This window comes from Rattus norvegicus, chromosome 3 (assembly GCF_021556685.1).
Source record: "Rattus norvegicus strain SHRSP/BbbUtx chromosome 3, alternate assembly SHRSP_T2T, whole genome shotgun sequence".
In the NCBI taxonomy this organism is placed as follows: Eukaryota; Metazoa; Chordata; class Mammalia; order Rodentia; family Muridae; genus Rattus; species Rattus norvegicus.
In genome coordinates this window covers 95,011,382-95,032,496 of record NC_141536.1, presented here as the reverse complement: position 1 = coordinate 95,032,496, position 21,115 = coordinate 95,011,382, and the positions used below count along the sequence as shown (strand labels likewise).

The 21,115-nt window shown below is 36.7% G+C and overlaps 1 protein-coding gene across 11 annotated transcripts in view; it reads left to right on the top strand.

Annotated features, from left to right (window-relative positions):
- Mettl15 (methyltransferase 15, mitochondrial 12S rRNA N4-cytidine) overlaps nt 1-21,115 on the top strand; it is a 180,779-nt gene that overhangs the window by 135,470 nt on the left and 24,194 nt on the right. For 10 of the 11 annotated variants that reach the window (NM_001431513.1, NM_001431512.1, NM_001431511.1 and 7 more), the window contains 2 exon segments: nt 5,518-5,709; nt 9,390-9,568. In NM_001431513.1, coding sequence (NP_001418442.1) covers nt 5,518-5,709; nt 9,390-9,568 — 371 coding nt within the window. 11 annotated transcript variants of the gene reach the window in all.

Here is a 21,115-nt window from a genome sequence, read left to right as displayed (position 1 = left end):
TTTTTTTAACCACATAATGTATCCTGATATAGTTTCTTCTCCATCTACACCTTCTTGGTCCTTCCCACTCCTCCTTTCGTCTGGATCTACTCCCTTTCTCTTATTAGAATATAAACAGTCTTCTTAGGGATAATAATGAAAAAATAAATGAATTGAAATCTCATACATCAAACTTAGACAAAACAAACAAACAGAATATAAAGAGCCCAAAAGAAGACAAAAGAAACAGATTCCCAATGGTTTTCATTAAAAACCACCAAACTAGAAGCCATCATATATGCACAGAGGACCTGGTGTGAACCTGTGCAGGTCTTGTGCAGCCAGGGCCTGTGTGTGCTGTCCCAGTCTCTAGAAGTTCATGTATATGTTGATGATGTTGATTTAGAAAACCTTGTTTTCTTGGTGTCCTCCATCCCCTCTGGGGGATGCCTCCTTTTCTGAAAGGTTCTCTGACCCTTGAAGGGAAAAGATGAAGGAGGCGTCCCATTTGAACTTGAGTGTTTTAAGGTGTGGTTCTGTGTGTTTGTTCCCATCTGCTGCAGGAGGATGCTTCTCTGATGATGACTGAGCAAGGCACTGATCTATGAGTATTGCAGAATGTCAGTAGGAGTCATTTATTGCTATATTCTTTTTGCAGAAAAGTAATATTTGGTTTTATCTCAATGTCCTTGAGCTATCTAGTCTCTGATTCTATGTCACTCAAGCAGTGTTGCATAAGGGTTACATCTGGTCTAGTGGGCCTTCAGTCAAATTAGATATTGCTTGGTTACACCCACAACCTTCGTCCCACCATTGCCATAGCATATCGTGCACAGAGGACACCATTGTAGGCCACAGGGTTTGAGGCTGAGTTGGGTTTTCCTTTGCTAGAGCACAGAGTTCCTTCCTGCATCAAGGATGCAAGCCCGTAAGCATGAAGGCTATGTGTAGGCACCAGCTTGACTCCTCCATACTCAGTGGGTTGGCCTTCAGCAATAGGCCCTTGCCATCAGTGTGATGATGGCAACCTATAGTCTTGACAATAGCCTGATTGTTTGAGGATTCCCATGGAGCCCCTCTAGCCAACAACCCAGTTAGCTGTAACCAGATCCCTGTGCTGGAAGCTTCATTTTGTCACAAGACAGAAAATAGAGGCTCTGTCGTCATCCATTATTTGGCAATTTCATTTATATTGCTTTCACATACGTATATATTGCAGGAAGATTCTACATATTACATAGCACTCCTTAAATGGTTCTTAATTTTGGCTTCCTTTCCCATATTCCATCATTCATCTTCCTTCCCCATCCCCGTTTGATCGTCCTGTCCCAGTGCTCCTCCTCCATTTATAACTATCTATTGTATTCTCCTTTCCTAATAGGACCTATGTGCTCCCAGCCCCTTGCCCTAGACCTTGGTGCTCCCATTTCATGAGCCCCCAAACCATCCTGCATATTTGCCTTGTGATCTGATTTGAAATAGCTGTCTCTTTATTTTCTGGGAGATTTTATTATAATATCAGTGTTATTTTGTTTATATAATATTGGAGTTACTTAAATAGCTAAATATTTAAATATTTGGAATAATACATGATAGAACCACCTGTGCATGTCTTTTTCTCTGTGGGAGACTTTATAATTAGAGATTAAAATTCTAAGTAATTTTAAGACTATATTTTACATTTCTTGTGTCAATTTTAGTTTCTTGAGAATGTTTTTAACTTATTTAAACCTCTAATATATTAGTATGGCATTGTTAAATATTCCATCACTAATTGCCAAAGTAGTTGGGATGTTATTTGTATATGTGCGTGTTCGTACATACATATATTCAGCATTACTAGACCTTCACTAAGTCCCTCATAGCCTAAGGCAATTCTGAATGAAAGCTTTCTACTGCCATCACTTTACCTTCCACCCAGAGAGATAATTGTTTATATGTATTTGGCTCAATTTGATCTGCTTATAATTTTTGTATTGTTGTTATTTTGTATATATAAACATGAAAAAAAGTAGAACCCTTTTCTATCTTCTGAGAAAATGTCTCTTGTATCTTACTGACCAGAATTGTACATGTTGATCTATGAACAATTGTGGTGGCCATGGGATGATGTGTGTCAAACAGCTAAACAGAAATAGACTTCTAAGCTGATATGTATTCACCAGAGTTCACCAGAAAAACAGAAGTAGTAGGAAATAAGTATACATAAACATACATGATATCTAATATGTATAATATGTAAGAAACATGTACAAGTGTGGTTTAGTATACATAAAAATTTATGTAAGAAATGTAAACTGTTAAATTTTCTATTTTAGAGATTAACTTTAGCTTTCAATTATGTTTATGTGTGTTTGTGTTGGGTTATGTATAGAGTGTGTACATGAGCGTAGGTGCCCATGGAGGCCAGAAGAGAGTGTAAGACCATCTGAGACTGATGTTACAAATGGTTGTGGGCTGCCATGTGGCTGCTGGAAACCAAACTCAGACTCTGCGAGAACAATTGATCTTAACCACTGAGCTATCTCTCCAGTTCCTACAAAGTATAGCTCTCTCCCTCCCACCCTCACCCCTCTGTAAAAAGAGAAAGAGAGAGAGGAGAGAGAGGAAAGAGAGAAAGAGGATGGAGAGGAGAGGGAGAGAATACTGGACTGCGGGTGATTTACTTCAAGGAATTCGCTCACATAGTTATGAGGTCTGCCATGTGGGAAATCTGTATAGCAGCAGGCTAGACAGTCTAGGGTAGGAAATAATGTTGCAGCCTTGAGGCAGAATTCCTGCATCCTTGGGAACCATGACTCTTTTTAAGTACTTGTCGTTGATTGGACCAGACACACTTCCATTCTTAACATAAGCATTCTGTAGTTAAAAATTACTCATTGAAAGTATCTTTATAGGAGTACATTAAATACTATTTAAATAGGCAACTTGTCACATAAATCGTCTAAACACATGGAAGTCTTAAAACATCAGTATCTGAAATTTTGAGGTCTTATTGGAATGGAGAGTTTGGCTAAAAGTATCTCTAAAGTAGGTGTAGGGTCATGTGTGGAAGACTGTGTGCACTGTAGGCTGTAACCTCGATTTGTATAAGGTCATACTAAAGAGAAAAGTTGCAGAAGTAACTGCTTAATTGAAATGTAGTGATTTTTTGTTTGGCTTTTACTTTTTACTGTATTTGGGATTTTATGTGGTTTGGGGGGATTTAATGTATAGGCTAACCCATGTGTTTACTCTCAAGCTACTTAGCCAGCAGTAAGAGTAATAGCGAACTCTTATGAAAACAAGACTCAAATATAAACTGGATAACCAGTGCTTGCTGCAGATTAAGTTTCAATATTATATTTTTCTTAAAATCAGGTGTAAAGAACATATATTGTAAAGCAAGTATTTGTTCACATGGAGTTCAGTAGATAATAGGCATAATAATTTTCTACAATTATGTCAAACATTTAATAGAGTAGTTATATAATAGCATCAGGATTCCCCAGAGAAACAAAGTACTTAGCTAGGAATTAATTGTATTGAATTATATTCATATCTGTATGTATATTGTTTCTTGTATCTAAATACATGATGATTATTTTAGTATATGTAAAACACTTGTTTCTTTAAATGTCCAAGCCACAAATCTCCCTCCCTACTGTGTTCCTGCAGGTAAGATTTCCTAGTTGAACCTCTCTCCTTTGCAAAGGGATCTCTCAGGCCATATTTCTGCTTCTTCTGGATCAGCAGGTTCAGTTCCCTATAATTTTGTCAAGACAATCTCATCTGTAGCAATGAAGAGGCACCTTTTCACAACATACATTCTTCTTCCTACATCTGCTCCTGAGTGAACTCCTATGTGCTCTAGCAGGGCATTTTGTTTTCTTGTCCAAAAAGTTGTTGGTCGATGTCATTAATCGACTCTCTCATTCAGTGATGAGTGCTGGATGCTTGGCTGTCTCTCCAGCCTGTGGTTGGGATCTGGAGGCGATTAAAACATATCCTTCACCTCTCAGCTTGCATTCATGAGATTGGAGTAGGCAAAGGTACAAATATCAGATATTGGCATAAATGGACTGTCTTCCAATCCTGAAAGGTATTGGTTTTGGTTTTCCAGTACTACTTTATTAGCATTCCTACTTTTCAGACATAGAGAAGCTATTTCTTTATCTACTATCATCAGCTTATCCATACTGCTCTGTAAATTGTATCTTTTCCACTCATCTGTTACCTCAAGAAACATGGCTCACTAGTCTTCTGTCCCATCTATAGCCTCCAAATAGCATAATTAGTAACAACAATAGAAAGCTAATAAATGTTTGACATGCAATCTTAATTACTTTTTCATTCAGAATTTGAAGAAGACACACCAATGATCTGTGAGTTTCCCCTTAAGTGGCATAAACAATACCTAAATACCCTAAATATGAGTTGCCTAATGCTGCTAAAATACAAGCTCATTCCATTCACTTTCAGAGAGAATGAGAACTTCAGAATGTTGCCCAGTTTCTTCACTTATTCTCCTTCCAAAATGAACTTTCGTTGCTTTAAGACTTCTGAAGAATCATAAGGTCAACAGCTCACATTGTTTAGGAAGAAGAATCAGAGTAAGAACATGATAATCCAAATATCTTCCTGCCTGTTGATTCAGAATTCTTCACAAAAATATTCGAAATTCTCACTGGAAGCTAAAACAGCACTTCTCCGGGAGTTGTTTAGTCCTATCCTTATTTTCTTCTTCAAGTAGGTAGCTCTGTAACACCCTTATCCAAAGAACAGGATAAGTATGCACAGCAGTAAACCAAATGGCGTGACAATATTGAACTTGTCTTTTTACATTAATCCTTTTCATTTAATGAGATTGATTTTTAACAGGTACATCAAAGTTGTACATGTAACTTGATGTGGTGTAGAGTACATTATGACATGCTTAAATCGGGGTACATTGAAAATCTTTGTCTTCTCTTTAGTATCCATTGATCAAACTTTGTTATTTTCTTCTTTCCCCAACTCTTTTCTCGTCACTGCAAGGTACCATATTACCCTCAAATTTGAGATGGGTGTATTAATGTTTCACATATGAGTGGGTTATGTAGTGCTTGTTTTCCTGTACGTTATTGATTCTCTTAGTGTAGTGATCTCGAGTTCATCTTCATTGTTGCATATATAACTGGATTTTGTCCCTTTTATATGACTAAGTAGAATTCATGATATGTATGTACAGTTTACTTCTATTATTTTTGTTTTTATGCCTACTGTATTTGCATTGCCTTGGATGGTAAATAAGTCTTTTGAAAGAATGTCCTAGACTATTTTTTAACTCATAAATTGAAGAATTTTTTTGAAAAAAGAATGGAACACTTAGTCTGACAAAAGAATATTGCTAATTTATAATAAGTTCTTAAACGTATAATGCTAAGCAAGTGCTTGACATTCCGTGTATTTATTTTGAGTATATCATCTGTTGATATGATGTGCTTGCTTCCAATGGTCAGAGACTTGAAGAAAGACTAATACAATCAATATATCTTTATCTCTTGGATTTATTCACAGGACACAGATCCACGCAATGCTGGGCCAGTTCAGCCAGGCAGAGACTTTGCTAATGAAAGCTGGAGTGCAGCCAGGGACTGTTGATGGGGTCCTTTTAGATCTGGGGTGTTCATCCATGCAACTTGATGCTCCTGAACGAGGTTTCTCCCTTCGGAAAGATGGCCCCTTGGACATGAGGATGGACGGAGACAGGTGGGTATTGAAAAAGCATTGCTTCTTACCACAAGAAAATCAACTTCTTAAATATTTTGAATGTAATTTCCTTGAAGACTGAAAAATTCCCAGCACACCCCCACATCCAAAACTGTCCATGCATAGTGCGTCAGCTGTGTTTGATACTCACTGTAGTCTTCAGTATTTTGTTTTTAGCTTTGAAATTCTAAAAGGAAAATATTTACTGTTTTTACAGAGAAGAATGAGGTATTCAGAATGGGAAAAAAATCTACTATTAGGTGATTTTTTTTCACTAATTACAACATGGTATTTCAATAGTAATGTAGAAAAAAATAGATGCTGAAACAATGGCTTCATCTTTGTGCTTGTATACACATGTCCCTGTGAGAACCGGAGCTGTATTTAATTGATATTATTTTATAATCCTGCAAAAAATGGTAGGATCTCCATGATCAGCAATTATATTTCTGTCCTATTTCTTTAGCAGTCACCCTAGTAGAACCTTTTTCAAATATCTACAATATATGGCACTATATCACACATCATTACATACCTATGCATATTTTATAGAAGTATCACCTATGACTCCTCCTCATTCTTTAACGCTGGAAATACTCATGCCTGTTTGCCATTATTCAATTCAAATGGACACACAAATCCACTATGGCATTGTCTTGCACTGTAGGAGAAAATCAAAAAGTTTCCTTTTTCTACATTGGACTTAAAGGTTATATTAGTATTGACATCTACATCTACCAGTAGTATGAGGCCAGAGGGTTAACCTTGCTTTTCTTCTACTCATTGTGTCATGGCGCAAATATTGTGATGTAAATATTCTTCATGTAAATTATCTTCCCTTGTTACATGACATGACTGGTTAACTTACCTTCCGACATTTATTAGGATCCTATCACTTTTGAATCCCATGTCCTCTTCTGTTTGAATTATTGACATTCATAATTATAATATAATATAATAAAATAATAAAATTCTTTAATAAGTAACTAATAATGAAGGTCAGATATTCTTAACTTTTGAAATTAAGATAGTTTTATAGAAATAAGATGTTGGATAAGTGTATCCACTTCCTGTGTCTTCATATGGAAGATACTTTCTGCAAACAGTTGACTAAAGCTTCTAATTAATGGAAGTAAATTGCCACATTCTTATTGTAAAAGCTTCTTGGGCAAATTTTAATTAGTAAATCTCCATCTATAAGTTTCTCCTCGAGAACTTCATATATATGATATGTGTCATATCATATATGTATATATATCATATAGGTTATAGTCCACATTATCTATGTAGATAATATACATACATATATGAGGGTCTTCCAGGTTGATGATATGGACCATAACCTATATTAGAATAGGGAAATTGCTTCACTTGAATATATAGGAAAATGAAATCCAGACGTGCAAATATATACAGTGCAAATCCAAGTAGAAGGTAAAAAAGCAAACTATCTATATGCACACACAAATACAGAAAACCACATATGTGGTCTGTCAGACCCCAGAGAGTCATACATCCCTGTGACAAAGATACACACAAGAAACATTTAGCACTAGAGTCTTAATTCTATGTTGACTCCACTTTCAACAACCACTGCCTTTAGACTATATTATCTTCTCATGTAATAGAGAGGAATTCCAACCTCAAGGACTTGAAAGGCTAACTCTGTTAGTATAATCTTTGTTAGGACGTAATAAATCGGCACTCTAGTTAAGTCACTGAACTATAGACTAACACAGGGAAACTCCCTGTTTGTGAGAGAAGCAGTTCTTCTTGTTTCTATTAATGCCTATTCTAAAGTAGGTTTGTGGCCTGCTAAGCCCCAGAGTCGTGATCCTGTTGTCTTCTAGCATTATAGAAACTTTTACGTACCTATTTTGTTTTAATGTAAGAGTAAAATGAAATTTTACCTGGTGTTCATTGAATGCCACTTGATCAAAATGCTACTTTAACTTTCTTGTTTAAAAGAGAAAGTTATCATGAAAACTAAATGTATCCATAGTATCTTATGATTGTTTTAATAGAGCTAAGGGACGAAGTTTACTAGCAAGAGTTTTGTCTTTTATGTTCAAATAATTACTGACAAATATATGAGTGGGAAAGGTCTGAAAGACATGAATATTTGTTGCCCAGTTATTGAATTGTCTGTATTTCCTCATGTAGGCAGCCTCTCCCAATAATTCTGATAATTGAAATAAGCATTGTTATATTCATTTCCCAGATTAAAATGGAGAGTCTAATGCATTTAAAACTCTATCCAATATCACAAGATTGCAATTAATTCATATATAATATATAATATATAATTCATATATAATATATAATTCATATATAAATATAACCTTAAAGAAAAGGTCTTTATTTTGTAAGCCAAAAAGGGAACCCGCTGAGATGAGCGTTAGGGTTACCATATAAAACATTCATTGGCACAGGGATATCAAAAGAAAAAGGGCCTGTGAGTTTGAGGGAGTGGGAGGGATGGAGAGTGGAAAGGTGGGCTGATAGAATCGATTTCTTTTCAAAACATGAATAAATGGATAAAAGCAAGTGAAACCAAAAAGAAACTATCATACATAGAACAGGATCTTTTCCTACTCCCTAAAACAGTCAGAGAGAGGTAAGAGTTTTAGAGACAGACTGAAAGATAGTTAGATACATGCAAAAGGAGTATACACTGAGGACAAAAATTCTCCTGAATGCATAAGCATGTTAACAAGTTAATAATTTTCACAGAGAGTTTTAGATGTCTTCACAACCTCACTCTGGCTAAACCTCAGGTCTTACTGCTCCCATATCTTTGGAACTCATAACTAGTCACAGTGTGCAGCTACTAACCCACCATATTTATGTGGGAGTAGTAAGTGTACTATTAGCAGATGTTTCTAATAAGTCGAGCATGGCTAGCTCATCAGTTAGAATGCTTTGACCCACTTCTGTAAATGGAAATAAACTAGAGTGATCTGACAGTGAGCACTGTTTTCTGCTTGCATAATTTAGTCTATGTTGTCAGAACTTGGGCTTTCTTTGTGTCCCTTGATTGAAAGTAGTATTTAGGTTTGTTCAATCAATACTGTTTATTTTGAGGACTTAATCCATGAGGATCTTTGCCTCTGATAACTAATCTTATATCAAATATCCAAAACATGCTCATTTAACACTAGGTCTTTTTAGTTATTGTGAGGGAGGCTTTCTAGGTTGGATTTTTTTTTTTTTTTTGGTCTCACTCATAGGTTCTTTGCTGCCATACATTAATTTTCTCCTCAGCCTTTAGATGCTCAGTTATCACCTGTCAGCATCATATCTCCCATTCTAAAAAAATAATAATGATTCAATTAGTAACTTACATATTGAACAAGTTATATGGAACATTCTCCCATTATTTTATTTTATGAGAAACCTACATGATCAATATTAACTTTTATAATGACTGAAATTTAAATGTTAGCAAAATACTTTAACTTCCCTTTACCTTGATTTTATTAAATGTTTCAGGTTTCTCTTGCCATGAGCTTACAGTGTAAACTGGAAACTTTTCATGTGTGTGATACTTTAGTCTGTTTTAGAATTTCGTCTAGGCAGTGTGTTATGACTGCCTGAGTTCACGTTCCCTGTGCTCTGAAAAAACAACTCTTGTCAATGAAAATGGTGTCAGTCAACTGATTGGCTCTTCTTGTGGACAGGTACCCTGACATGCCCACTGCTGCCGATGTTGTGAATGCTTTAGATCAACAAGCGCTTGCGTCCATCCTAAGAGCATATGGAGAGGAGAAACATGCCAAAAAAATTGCTTCTGCGATCATTCAAGCACGCAGCACATACCCTATCTCTAGAACCCAGCAACTTGCCAGCATTGTTGCAGGTACCCTTTTTAAGTCTCTGTGCTGCCTAAGATTAACAAGTTCAATCAATATGCATTGCATGTATATATGTATATATATATAATTTCATATATAATGTATTGCACATATATAATACATATATAATGGTACCGTGTGTGTGTGTGTATGTGTGTGTGTGTGTGTGTGTGTGTGTGTGTGTGTGTGTATGCCTTTCTGTCCCAGAGGGATTCATTTGTATATGAAATCATTCAGAACAGAGAACAGAGTCCTTCATATCCTTCTCAAGAATCAGGACTCTTTTTCTTTATTTTTAAACTTTCCCACTCCAGCAACTCTAACACCACATGGGGTATTTTAAAAGCTTCATCATAGGCGTCTGATTAAGATGATAGAAATTTTATACATGCGAACTTATCATTTGCACTGACCAAGGTGAAACATGGAACAAGGTTTAAAGAATGCTTTGCCCCGCCCCCATGGTTGATAAGCATCCTGCATGAGATTTGACGTTACCTCTCATAGTTTCATATTTCTACGTTTTAATATTCCAGGCAAAAGGAGAATTGCATTGCCTGACTGCTAAAATAAACCTCAGTGACTCATACATCTATTCTAAACAGTCAGGCAACAGAGGGTATGTGATGTATAGGTTACTCTGCTTTGCGGATGCTAACTAAATCAGCCTAAGGGACTTATTGAAGCATTTCATCTTCTCTGCTGTTCCCCACCATAAACCTCTTGAACCTGACTCTAGCTAGGAGGCGCGTTATTGTGTCCCTTCATTTGAAGCCCAAGCTGTTTCACAGCCCTGTTCTGATGAAAGTTTCTCAAAGCAAAACTGTAACTCCTACAGTTACTTAACAGAATTACAGTGGAAAGTCTTCATCCTGTTGGACTAACAGAAACAATATATCATTTTTATATATGAAAAATATATTAAGATTGTTTTCATTCTTTCTTATTAAATTATATAAGTAATAAATAAACAAAAGGTGTATTTATATAGTGTTTTTAAAGGAGCCAGAATTAACTAAGGCTATGATATTACTAGATGGAGTTTCAGGAATAAAACTTCATTATGAATTCACTCAAATCATTAAGCTTTCATATAGCAGTTGTTTTATGGCATAATTAAGTATAATTAAAATATTGTATTCTATTTAACATATAATAAAATAAAAAGAATTAACCAAGTTCTTAAGTTTTTAAGCGGCATTTATCAGGTCCTTTCACACTTACTATCTTTTATTAAAGTTGGAGCAGAATTCATGTAGGTTTTGTAAACATACAGTATTTTATGATTTCCTCTCGCTGAAAAGAATTTACCCTGGCATGTTAGCAGGTACTAGATCCTGCTTCTCCTTACACACTTTGCCCTTCTCAATCTCTCCTCACCAGGCACCAGTACTTGTCCTTGCTGTCTTTGAGAAGCATGACATGCCATTTTCCATGAGGAATGACATTATTTATTCATAAGAAAACATAATTTTGCCTGGTACTGATATGAAGGTTTGTAGCTAACGAGAACCCTAGAGATTGTTGTGTTAAAAACCTTTATCTAGTAGCTTATAAAACCAATTCTAAAGAGGATCAGTGGTTTGCTCAAAACTACAGCCTAATTAAGAACAGTTAGTACTAATTAAAATTTAGGAGACCATGCATTTGAGACCTAATTGGGAATATATTTTTAATAAATTAAATTAGCTGTTTTGTTTCTGGATCCGAATCTGTGAACTTGGGGAAATACCATTCTAGTATTAGATAAACCGATGTGAACATACACCACAGGAACAATATACGTAAGTATTCCTCGAAATGTTGTGATGTTAAGAAAGCATTAGCGCCGTATCAACAGTGAAGGAAAACAGAATATTCATATATGGGCAAGGAAAAAAATTGTGAATGGCATTAAAACACTGAGTTCTCTGAGTCTGTTTTTATGTCTTCAATATCAGTCATTAGAAATACAACTTTTTTGATGGCAAGATGAGATTTTTAAAAAGAGAAAAATTATGACCTACCAGAATTGAACCAAGAGAACACTTAATAGATCTATAACAAGCAATGAGATTGGGGCTTTCCAACTAAACCAGCTCAAGCCCATGTGTTTTGTCTGCTGAATTCTATGAAACTCTTGAAGGACTAACCAACTCTCCACAAAACACTCCATAAAGCAGAGTAAAAAAATGACACTGAGCTCTTTTTATGAAACCAGAAACTGAAGCTGACTGAAAAGGACACGACAGGAAAGAAAATACATGCATACATATACTATTAGTATATATATGCACATACATGTACACATACATGTATGTGCATATATATACATACATATATATATTTCTAAATATATAAGTACAATTTGCTTAATAGTATGTTACTTGCATATGCTTAAGGGGTAATCATTTGGTATTAGATACCCAAACCGTGCATTTTTTCCCGTGGGACAACTGTTTTTACCCAAGATTCCTTAGTTGGGTTCTGGCTTGTTTTCTTTGTTCAGATTGTGTTTAGGCAGACATGTAGGTGAGATTATACTAGATGGGAATAGCTTCTGTTATTACTAGGAGACACAGTCTCACAGCAAAACAGAGATCCTCTGGCTCTTAAAATCACGCAGCGTCCTGTTCCACAAGGATCGCTGAGCCTTACACATGGGAGTTATATTGCAGCTGTATCCAGTCATGCTGGGTTCCACAGTTCTACATGCTCATTAATTGTGGTTTTCTGTAGTGGTCTCTGTCTCATGCAAACAGAATTTTTCTTGATGAGGGGTAAAGGTAACACTTTTCCGTGAGGATAAGGACAAATGCGTAGAATGTAGTTGGGGACCGTGCTGGTTTAGCAAAGTAGTGGTTGTACGTTCTCATATCCAATACTTCACTAGACCTGCACAGTTCCGATAAAGAACAGAACTCAACAACACATTCTATTTTGTAGTGTTAACATAAAGTCTTGCTTCAATCAAAAGAGCCCTGTGTTCATAGCATTTACTGCTATCATTAGGTAAATGAATGAAGCATAACATAAGATGATGAAATATTGACTATGAGAGAAAAGGCATACAAAGGAGGATGTTTCTCTGCAGGAGTGCTTCCATGGCCATGCAGAAGCTTTTAATTTTATATAATCCAATTTATTAGTTCTTCACATTATTTCAGAGCATAGCTGAGTCTTTTTCAGAAAGTCGGTTCTTCCCATGACCAAATGGCCTTTATTTCAAGGATGCAAACAAACACAAATCGATTGGTACAGAAAAGGTCTTTGATGAAAACTAACATTCCCCATTGATAAATATCCTGAAGAGAATAATAATAGAAGGAACCTTCCTCAAGATAATAAGAGTGTATATGCCACATCTGGAGCCACATTATACTCAGTGGAGAAAACCTGCAAACATTTTTGCTACAATGGAGGAAAAATATGGGTATTCATTCTCCACTCATCCAATATTGTCACTGAAATATTAACTAGATTCATGTTACAAAAGAAAGAAATTAAAGGTGTATAAATAGGAAAAGGGAAAAGCAAATTATTCTTATTGAAGATGACATGATCCTATACACAAAATAGCTGAAGATTCTACCCGAACTCTCTATGAACTGAATAGCAAAGTAACAGTATATAATATTAACATATAAATGGATAACTTTCCTCTGTGCTAATAACAGATCACCTGAAAAGGAAATGAAGAAAATGATCACTTTGATAATAACTGCAAAAAAACTAAATCAAATAGGGCTAGAAAGACAAATTATTTGGTAAAGGGCTTGCTGCTCAGCATGAGGACATGTTTGATCACAGGAATCACATTAAAATGATGAAAATGGTGGGCACATGTTTGTTATCCCTGCACTGGAAAATTAGAGTCAGGTGGAACCCTTGTCAGCCAGCCTATCCAGCTAGTCAGGAATTCAGACCTTGTCTCAAAAAAGCAAAGGTCAGGGGGCTGAAAAGATTGCTTATTAGTTGAAGGTACTTTTAAAGACGACCCAGGTTTACTTGCAAGCACCCATATGGTACACATAGACTCAGAGAGTCTGAAAAATGGACATATAAATATTAAAAATCATTCCTTTAAACATAACAGATGGCCAGCACCTGGGGAATGGTACCTTGCATTGACCTCTGGCATCTCATATTTATGGATGGGCAAAATAAAGTGTGAAAATTGCTGTATTTCTAAAAGTTTTATGTTGACACAAAGGCAGGAGAAGCCTGGGATAGGCCACTTCCAGTTTCTGCCTGCCCATGGAGCTGAACCCATTCCACAGTTCTGTGTACCCAAATCCCATGGGGGAGAGAGCTGAATTCTCAGAAGTACAGACAATTCTGAGAGCTCAGGGGAGATCACCATTTCTGCTCACAATCCTGGCCCAAGAGGAACCTGCCTAGTGCCCTCTGGATACCAGAACCTAGGAGCAGTCAGGGGCAGGACCCTTGCAGTTTTGCCAGTGCCCAGAGCTGAAAGCTAGTCGCCAGGAGTACTGACACACCTGAGAGCAGAGGTAAGACCAACTCTTCTGCTCCAAGTCACCTGCCTGGAAGCTTCAAGACATACAAACCCAGGAGCAGTTCTCTGTTCCCTGATGTGGCTGAAAGAAAACAGGTCAACAGGTGTGTTGACACACAGGCTTACAGGAGGGTTAAGCCATTGTCAGAGACAGCAAGACAAGCTAACTCCAGAGGCAACCTGATGATAAGAGGGAAGGTCAGGAACCTAAGCAACAGAAACCAAGACTACTTGGCATCATCAGAGCCCAGATTCTCCCACCACTGCAAATACTGGATATCCAAACACACCGGATAAGATTGGATTTAAATTACATCTCATGATGATCATAGAGGACTTTAAGAAGGACATAAGTAACTCCCTTAAAGAAATGCAGGACAGCATAGGCAAAGAAGTAGAAGCCCTTAAAGAGGAAACACAAAAATCCCTTAGGGAATTACATGAAAACACAACCAAACAGGTGAAGGAATTGAACAAAACCATTCAGGATTTGAAAATGGAAATAGAAACAATAAAGAAATCACAAAGAGAGACAAACATGGAGATAGAAAACCTAGAAAAGAGATTAGGAGTCATAGATGCAAGCATCACCAACAGACTACAATAAATAGAAGAGAGAATCTCAGAGACAGAAGATACCATAAAAAACATCTACACAACCATTAAAGATAATGTAAAACACAAAACGTTCCTAACCCAAAACATCCAGGAATTCCAGGACATAATGAGAAGATCAAGCTTAAGGATATTAGGTATAGAAGAGAGCGAAGACTTCCAACTTATATGGTCAAGAAAATTATAGGGGGTTGGGGATGTAGTTCAGCGGCAGTGCACTTGCCTAGCAAGCGCAAGGTCCTGGGTTCGGTCCTCAGCTCCAGAAAAAAAAAAAAAAAAGAAAATTATAGAAGAAAACTTCCCTAACCTAAAGAAAGAGATGCCCATAAATGTACAAGAAACCTAGAGAACTCCATACAGATTGGACCAGAAAAGAAATTATCCCTGTCACATAATAGTTAAAACACCAAATGCACAAAATAAAAAAAGAATATTAAAAGCAATACGAGAAAAAGGTCAAATAACATATAAAGGCAGACCTATCAGAATTACACCAGTCTTCTCACCAGAGACTATGAAAACCAGAAGATCCTGGGCAGATGTCATACAGACCCTAAGAGAGCACAAATGCCAGCCCAGGCTACTATAGTCAGCAAAACTCTCAAGTAACATAGATGGAGAAATATATTTCCACAAATCCAGTCCTTTAAAGAATAATAGATAGAAAACTCCAACAGAAGGAAGGAAACTACACCCTAGAAAAAGCAAGAAAGTAATCTTCTAATGAACCCAAAACAAGAAAGCCACACAAACATAATTCCACCTCTAACAACAAAAATAACAGGAAACAACAATCACCATTCCTTAATAGTTCTTAACATCAAAGGACTCACACCCCCCCCCAAACAAAAAAGACATAGACTAACAAACTGGCTAGGTAAAGAGAACCCAGCATTTTGCTGCATACAGGAAATACACCTCAGTGACAAAGACAGACACTCCCTCGGAGTAAAAGGCTGGAAAACAATTTTCCAAGCAAACGGTCCCAAGGAATAAGCTGGATTAGCCATTTTAATATCAAATAAAATCAACTTTCAACCAAAAGATATCAAAAAAAAGAAAAGGAAGGAAACTTCATATTCATCAAAGGAAAGGACACCTATATTCATAAAGGAAACCTTACTAAAGCTCAAAGCACGCATTGCACTTCACACAATAATAGTAGGAGATTTCAACACAGCACTCTCATCAATGGACAGAGCATGGAAACAGAAACTAAACAGAGACAAAGAGAAACTAACAGAAGTTATGAACCAAATGCATTTCATAGATATCTATAGAACATTTCATCCTAAAACAAAAGAATATACCTTCTTCTCTACAGCTCATGGTACCTTCTCCAAAATTAACCACATAATCAGTCACAAAACAGTCTGCAAGAGATACAAGAATATTGAAATAATCCTATGCATCCTATCAGATCACCACAGACTAAGGCTGGTCTTCAATAACAACAAAATTGACAGAAAGCCCACATACACATGGAATTTGAACGATATTCTACTCAATGATAACTTAGTCAAGGAAGAAATAAAGAAAGAAATTAAAGACTTTTTAGAATTTAATGAAAATGAAGGCATAACATGCCCAAAGTTTAGGGACACAATGAAAGTAGTGCTAAGAGGAAAATCATAGTTCCGAGTGCCTGCAAAAAAGAAACAGGAGACAGCATACATTTGCAGCTTGACAGCATACCTAAAAGCTCTAGAACAAAAAGAAGCAAATAGACCCAAGAGGAGTAAAAGGCAGGAAATAATCAAACTCAGGAATGAATCAACGAAGTACAAACAAAAATACTGTACAAAGAATCAACAAGATAGATAAACCCTTAGCCAGACTAAAAAGGGGGAACAGAGAATGTATCCAAATTAACAAAATCAAAAATGAAAAGGTAGACATATAACAGAATCTGAGTAAATTCAGAAAAAATCATCAGATCCTACTACAAAAGCCTATATTCAAGAAAACTGGAAAATCAGGAGGAAAGGGACAATTTTCTAGACAGATACCAGGTACCCATCTTACATCAGGATCAGATAAACCATCTAAACAGTCCCATAACTCCTAAAGAAATAGAAGCAGTTATTAAAAGTCTCCCAACCAAAAAAGCTCAGGACCAGATGGATTTAGTGCAGAATTCTATCAGACCTTCGTAGAAGACCTAATACCAATACAGTCGAAAATATTCCACAAAATAAAGCCAGAAGTAGCACTACCCAATTTCATCTATGAACCCACAATTACTCTTATACCTAAACCACACAAAGACTGAACAAAGAAAGAGAACTTCAGACCAATTTTCCTTATGAATATCGATTTAAAAATACTCAGTAACATTCTTGCAACTCAAATCCAAGAACTCATTAAAACAACCATCCATCATGATCAAGTAGGCTTCATCCCAGGGAAGCAGGGATGGTTCAATATATGGAAATCCATCAAAGTAATCCACTATGTAAACAACATCAAAGAAAAAAAGCCACATGGTGATCTCATTTGATACTGAGAAAGCATTTGACAAAATTCAACACCTCTTCATGTAAAAGGCTTGGAAAGATTAGGAATTCAAGGCCCAGACCTAAACATAGTAAAAACAATATACAACAAATCAGTAGCCAACCTGAAACTAAATGGGGAGAATCTTGAAGCAATCCCACTAAAATCAGGGATTAGACAAGGCTGCCCACTCTCTTCCTACTTCTTCAATATAGTACTTGAAGTCCTAGACAGAACAATCAGACAGCAAAAGGAGGTTAAAGGAATACAAATTGGTAAACAACTTCAGCAAAGTCACTGGGTATAAAATTAACTCAAACAAATCAGCAGCCTTCCTCTACTCAAAGGATGAACAGGCTGAGAAAGAAATTAGGGGAATGACACCCTTCACAATTGTCAAAAATAGCATAACATTACCTAAGTGTGATTCTAACCAAACAAGTGAAAGATCTTTTGATAAGAACTTCAAGTCTCTGAAGAAAGAGATTGAAGAACATCTCAGAAGATGGAAAGATCTCCCATGCTCATGGGAGGATTAATATAGTAAAAATGGCCATCTTGCCAAAAGCAATCTACAGACTCAATGCAATTCCCATCAAAATTCCAACTCAATTCTTCATAGAGTTAGAAAGAGCAATTTGCAAATTCATTTAGAATAACAAAAAACCCAGGATAGCTTAAACTATCCTCAACAATAAAAGAACTTCTGGGGTATCACCATCCCTGACCTCAAGCAGTATTACAGAGCAGTAATGATAAAAACTGTATGGTATTTATATAGAGAGAGACAGACAAGTAGACCAGTGGAATAGAGTTGTAGACCCACAAATGAACCCACATACTTACTGTTACTTGATCTTTGACAAAGGAGCTAAAACCATCCAGTGGAAATAAGGTAACCTTTTTAACAAATGATGCTGGTTCAACTGGAGGTCAGCATGTAAAAGAATGAAAATCAATACATTCTTATCACCCTGTACACAGCTTAAATTCAAAGTGGATCAAGGACCTCTACATAAAACCAGATACACTCAAACTAATGGAAAAATAGTGGGAAAGAGTCTAGATCACATGGAACTAGGGAAAATTTCCTGAACAAAACACCATAGGCTTATACTCTAAGATCAAGAATCGACAAATGGGACCTCATAAAACTGCAAAGCTTCTGTAAGACAAAGGACACTGTCATTAGGATGAAATGGCAACCAACAGATTGGGAAAAGATCTTTATCAATCCTATATATGACAGAGGGTTAATATACAAAATATACAAAGAACTCAAGAAGGTAGACTCCAAAGAGCAAAATAATCATTTAAAAACGGGGTACAGAGCTAAACAAAGAATTCTCAGCTGTGCAATATCGAATGGCTGAGAAGTACCTAAAGAAATATTCAATATCCTTGGTCATCCAGGAAATACAAATCAAAACAACCCTGAGATTCCACCTCAAACCAGTGAGAATGGCTAGGAACAAAAACTCAGATGACAATAGATGCTGGTGAGGGTGTGCAGAGAGAGGAACACTCCTCCATTGTTGATGGGATTGCAGACTGGTACAACCACTCTGGAAATCAGTCTGGAGGTTCCTCAGAAAATTGGACATTGAACTACCTGCGAACCCAGCTATACCTCTCCTGGGCATATACCCAAATGATGCTCCAATATACAGCAAAGACACATACTCCACTATGTTCATAGCACCCTAATTTATAATAGCCAGAAGCTGGAAAGAATCCAGATGCTCTTCAAAAGAGGAATGGATACAGAAAATGTGGTACATCTGCACAATGGAGTACTACTCAGCTACCAAAAACAATGAATTCATGAAATTCATAGGCAAATGGATGGAACTAGAAAATGTCATCCTGAGTAAGGTAACCCAATCACAAAAGCACACATGGTATGCACTCACTGATAAATGGATATTAGCCAAAAAGCTCGGATTACCCAAGATAGAATTCACAGATCACTTGAAGCTCAAGAAGGACGACCAATGTGCGGATGCTTCAGTTCTTCTTAAAAGGGGGAACAAAAATATTCATAGGAGGGGATATGGAGACAAATTTTGAAACAGAGCCTGAAGGAATGGCCATTTAAAGTCTGTCCCACCTGGGGATCCAGTGTATATACATACATCCACCAAACCTAGACAATATTGATGAAGCCAGTGAATGCATGCTGACAGGAACCTAATATAGCTTTCTCAAGAGAGGCTCATCCAGAGCCTGACAAATACAGAGGCAAATGCTAGCAGCAAACCATTGGACTGAGAACAGGGTCCCTGTTGGAGGAGTTAGAGAAAGGATTGAAGGAGTTTAAGGAGCTTGCAGCCCCATAAGAACAATAATACCACCCAACCAGAGCTCCCAGGGACTAAACCACCATCCAAAGACTATACATGGACAGACCCATGGCTCCAGCTGCATATGTAGCAGAGGATGGCCATGTTGGTCACCAGTGGGAGGAAGAGCCCTTAGTCCTGTCATGCTTGGACCCTCAGTGTAGAGGACTGTCAGAGTAGAGAGGAAAGAAAAGGGGTTGGGTAGGGGGAACACCCTATAGAAGAAGTAGGGGATGGGATAGGCATCTTATGGATGGGAAACCGGCAAGTGGAAAAAAAGTTGAAATGTAAATAGAAAATATTCAATAAAAATAATCTTATGTTTCTAATTCATAGAAGTTGAAATCTTCTAGAAGATTGGAAAGTCATAAAACTGGGGTGCTTCAAAGCTCACAAGATTCAGGAAACTTACAGAGTTTACCACACTTAGCAAACTCAGAGATTTATAAGATTTCCAGGGCCTGTGCCTATTGTAAAACCAACTATTGAACAGAAATAACTCTGCATGGAGCCTCCTCCAGGTTAGTTAGTTAGCTAGAGTTTTACAGTAGGGTTATGATGATGATTCTGCCTTTGAATACTCCTGTAATTGACACTAGTAAACTCATTTCATTCAGCTACACTTGGTTGGATTTATGTATTTAGTCTTTTCTTGTTACTACCTCAAGTGAGTAGATGTGTTTTCATGTTATCATGTGACACTGATCAAGTTCAATGCAATGCCAACCAAACTTCCAGTGACATTTTTCACTCAACTTGAAAAACAAACCCTAAAATTCCCAGAGAATTACAAAATATCCCAGATAAGCAAAAGGAACAATGCTGCAGCTATCACAATGTCTGATTTCAAATTGTAGAATCATAGTAATAGCATCATGGTGGTGTCACAAAAAATGGACATGAAAACCAATGGAATAAGATAGAATAATTAAAGATATATACCATATCCATAGCCCAACTGATTTACTATAGTTACCAAGGATTTTTATTATAGAAGAAATATCCTTTTTCAGTAATAGTGCTATGAAAATGATAGGTGGGAAAATGATACTTCACGCTCCTTTCATTTGGCTTAAAATTCAATTCAAATGAATCAGTGTAAGACTCAAACTAAGGTGGTTGGAGTGAAATAGAAGTAATGCACTTAGAGATAGATAAGTGACTTTCTGAAGCAGGTAAACTATGCTCCGAAATAAAGTCAAGAATTGATAAATTGGATTACATAAAATTAAAAGGCTTCTGCACCAACATGGAAACACAACTGCAAAGAAACAGCCTTTTCTATATGCCTTTTTTCTCATAATCAATATTTCATCATTTTATGTAATGTTTTAGTTTCCTAATGACAGTAGTAAATGCTATGAACACAGAGCTCTTTTGACTAAAGTAAGACTTTATGTTAACACTACAAACTAGAATGCTACTTTCAAACAATTTCTTGAGCAGACATAAGAGCCTACTTATCAAGTGGACAAACCAAATGTTTATGAGAGCTGCTTCCTGAAGGAAATAGGAAACAGTAAGGGGATGAAATCTCCATAGTTCCTATAGGTACCAATGCAAAGCATTGCTGACTAGGGAACTTCGAGTAATAGAAATGT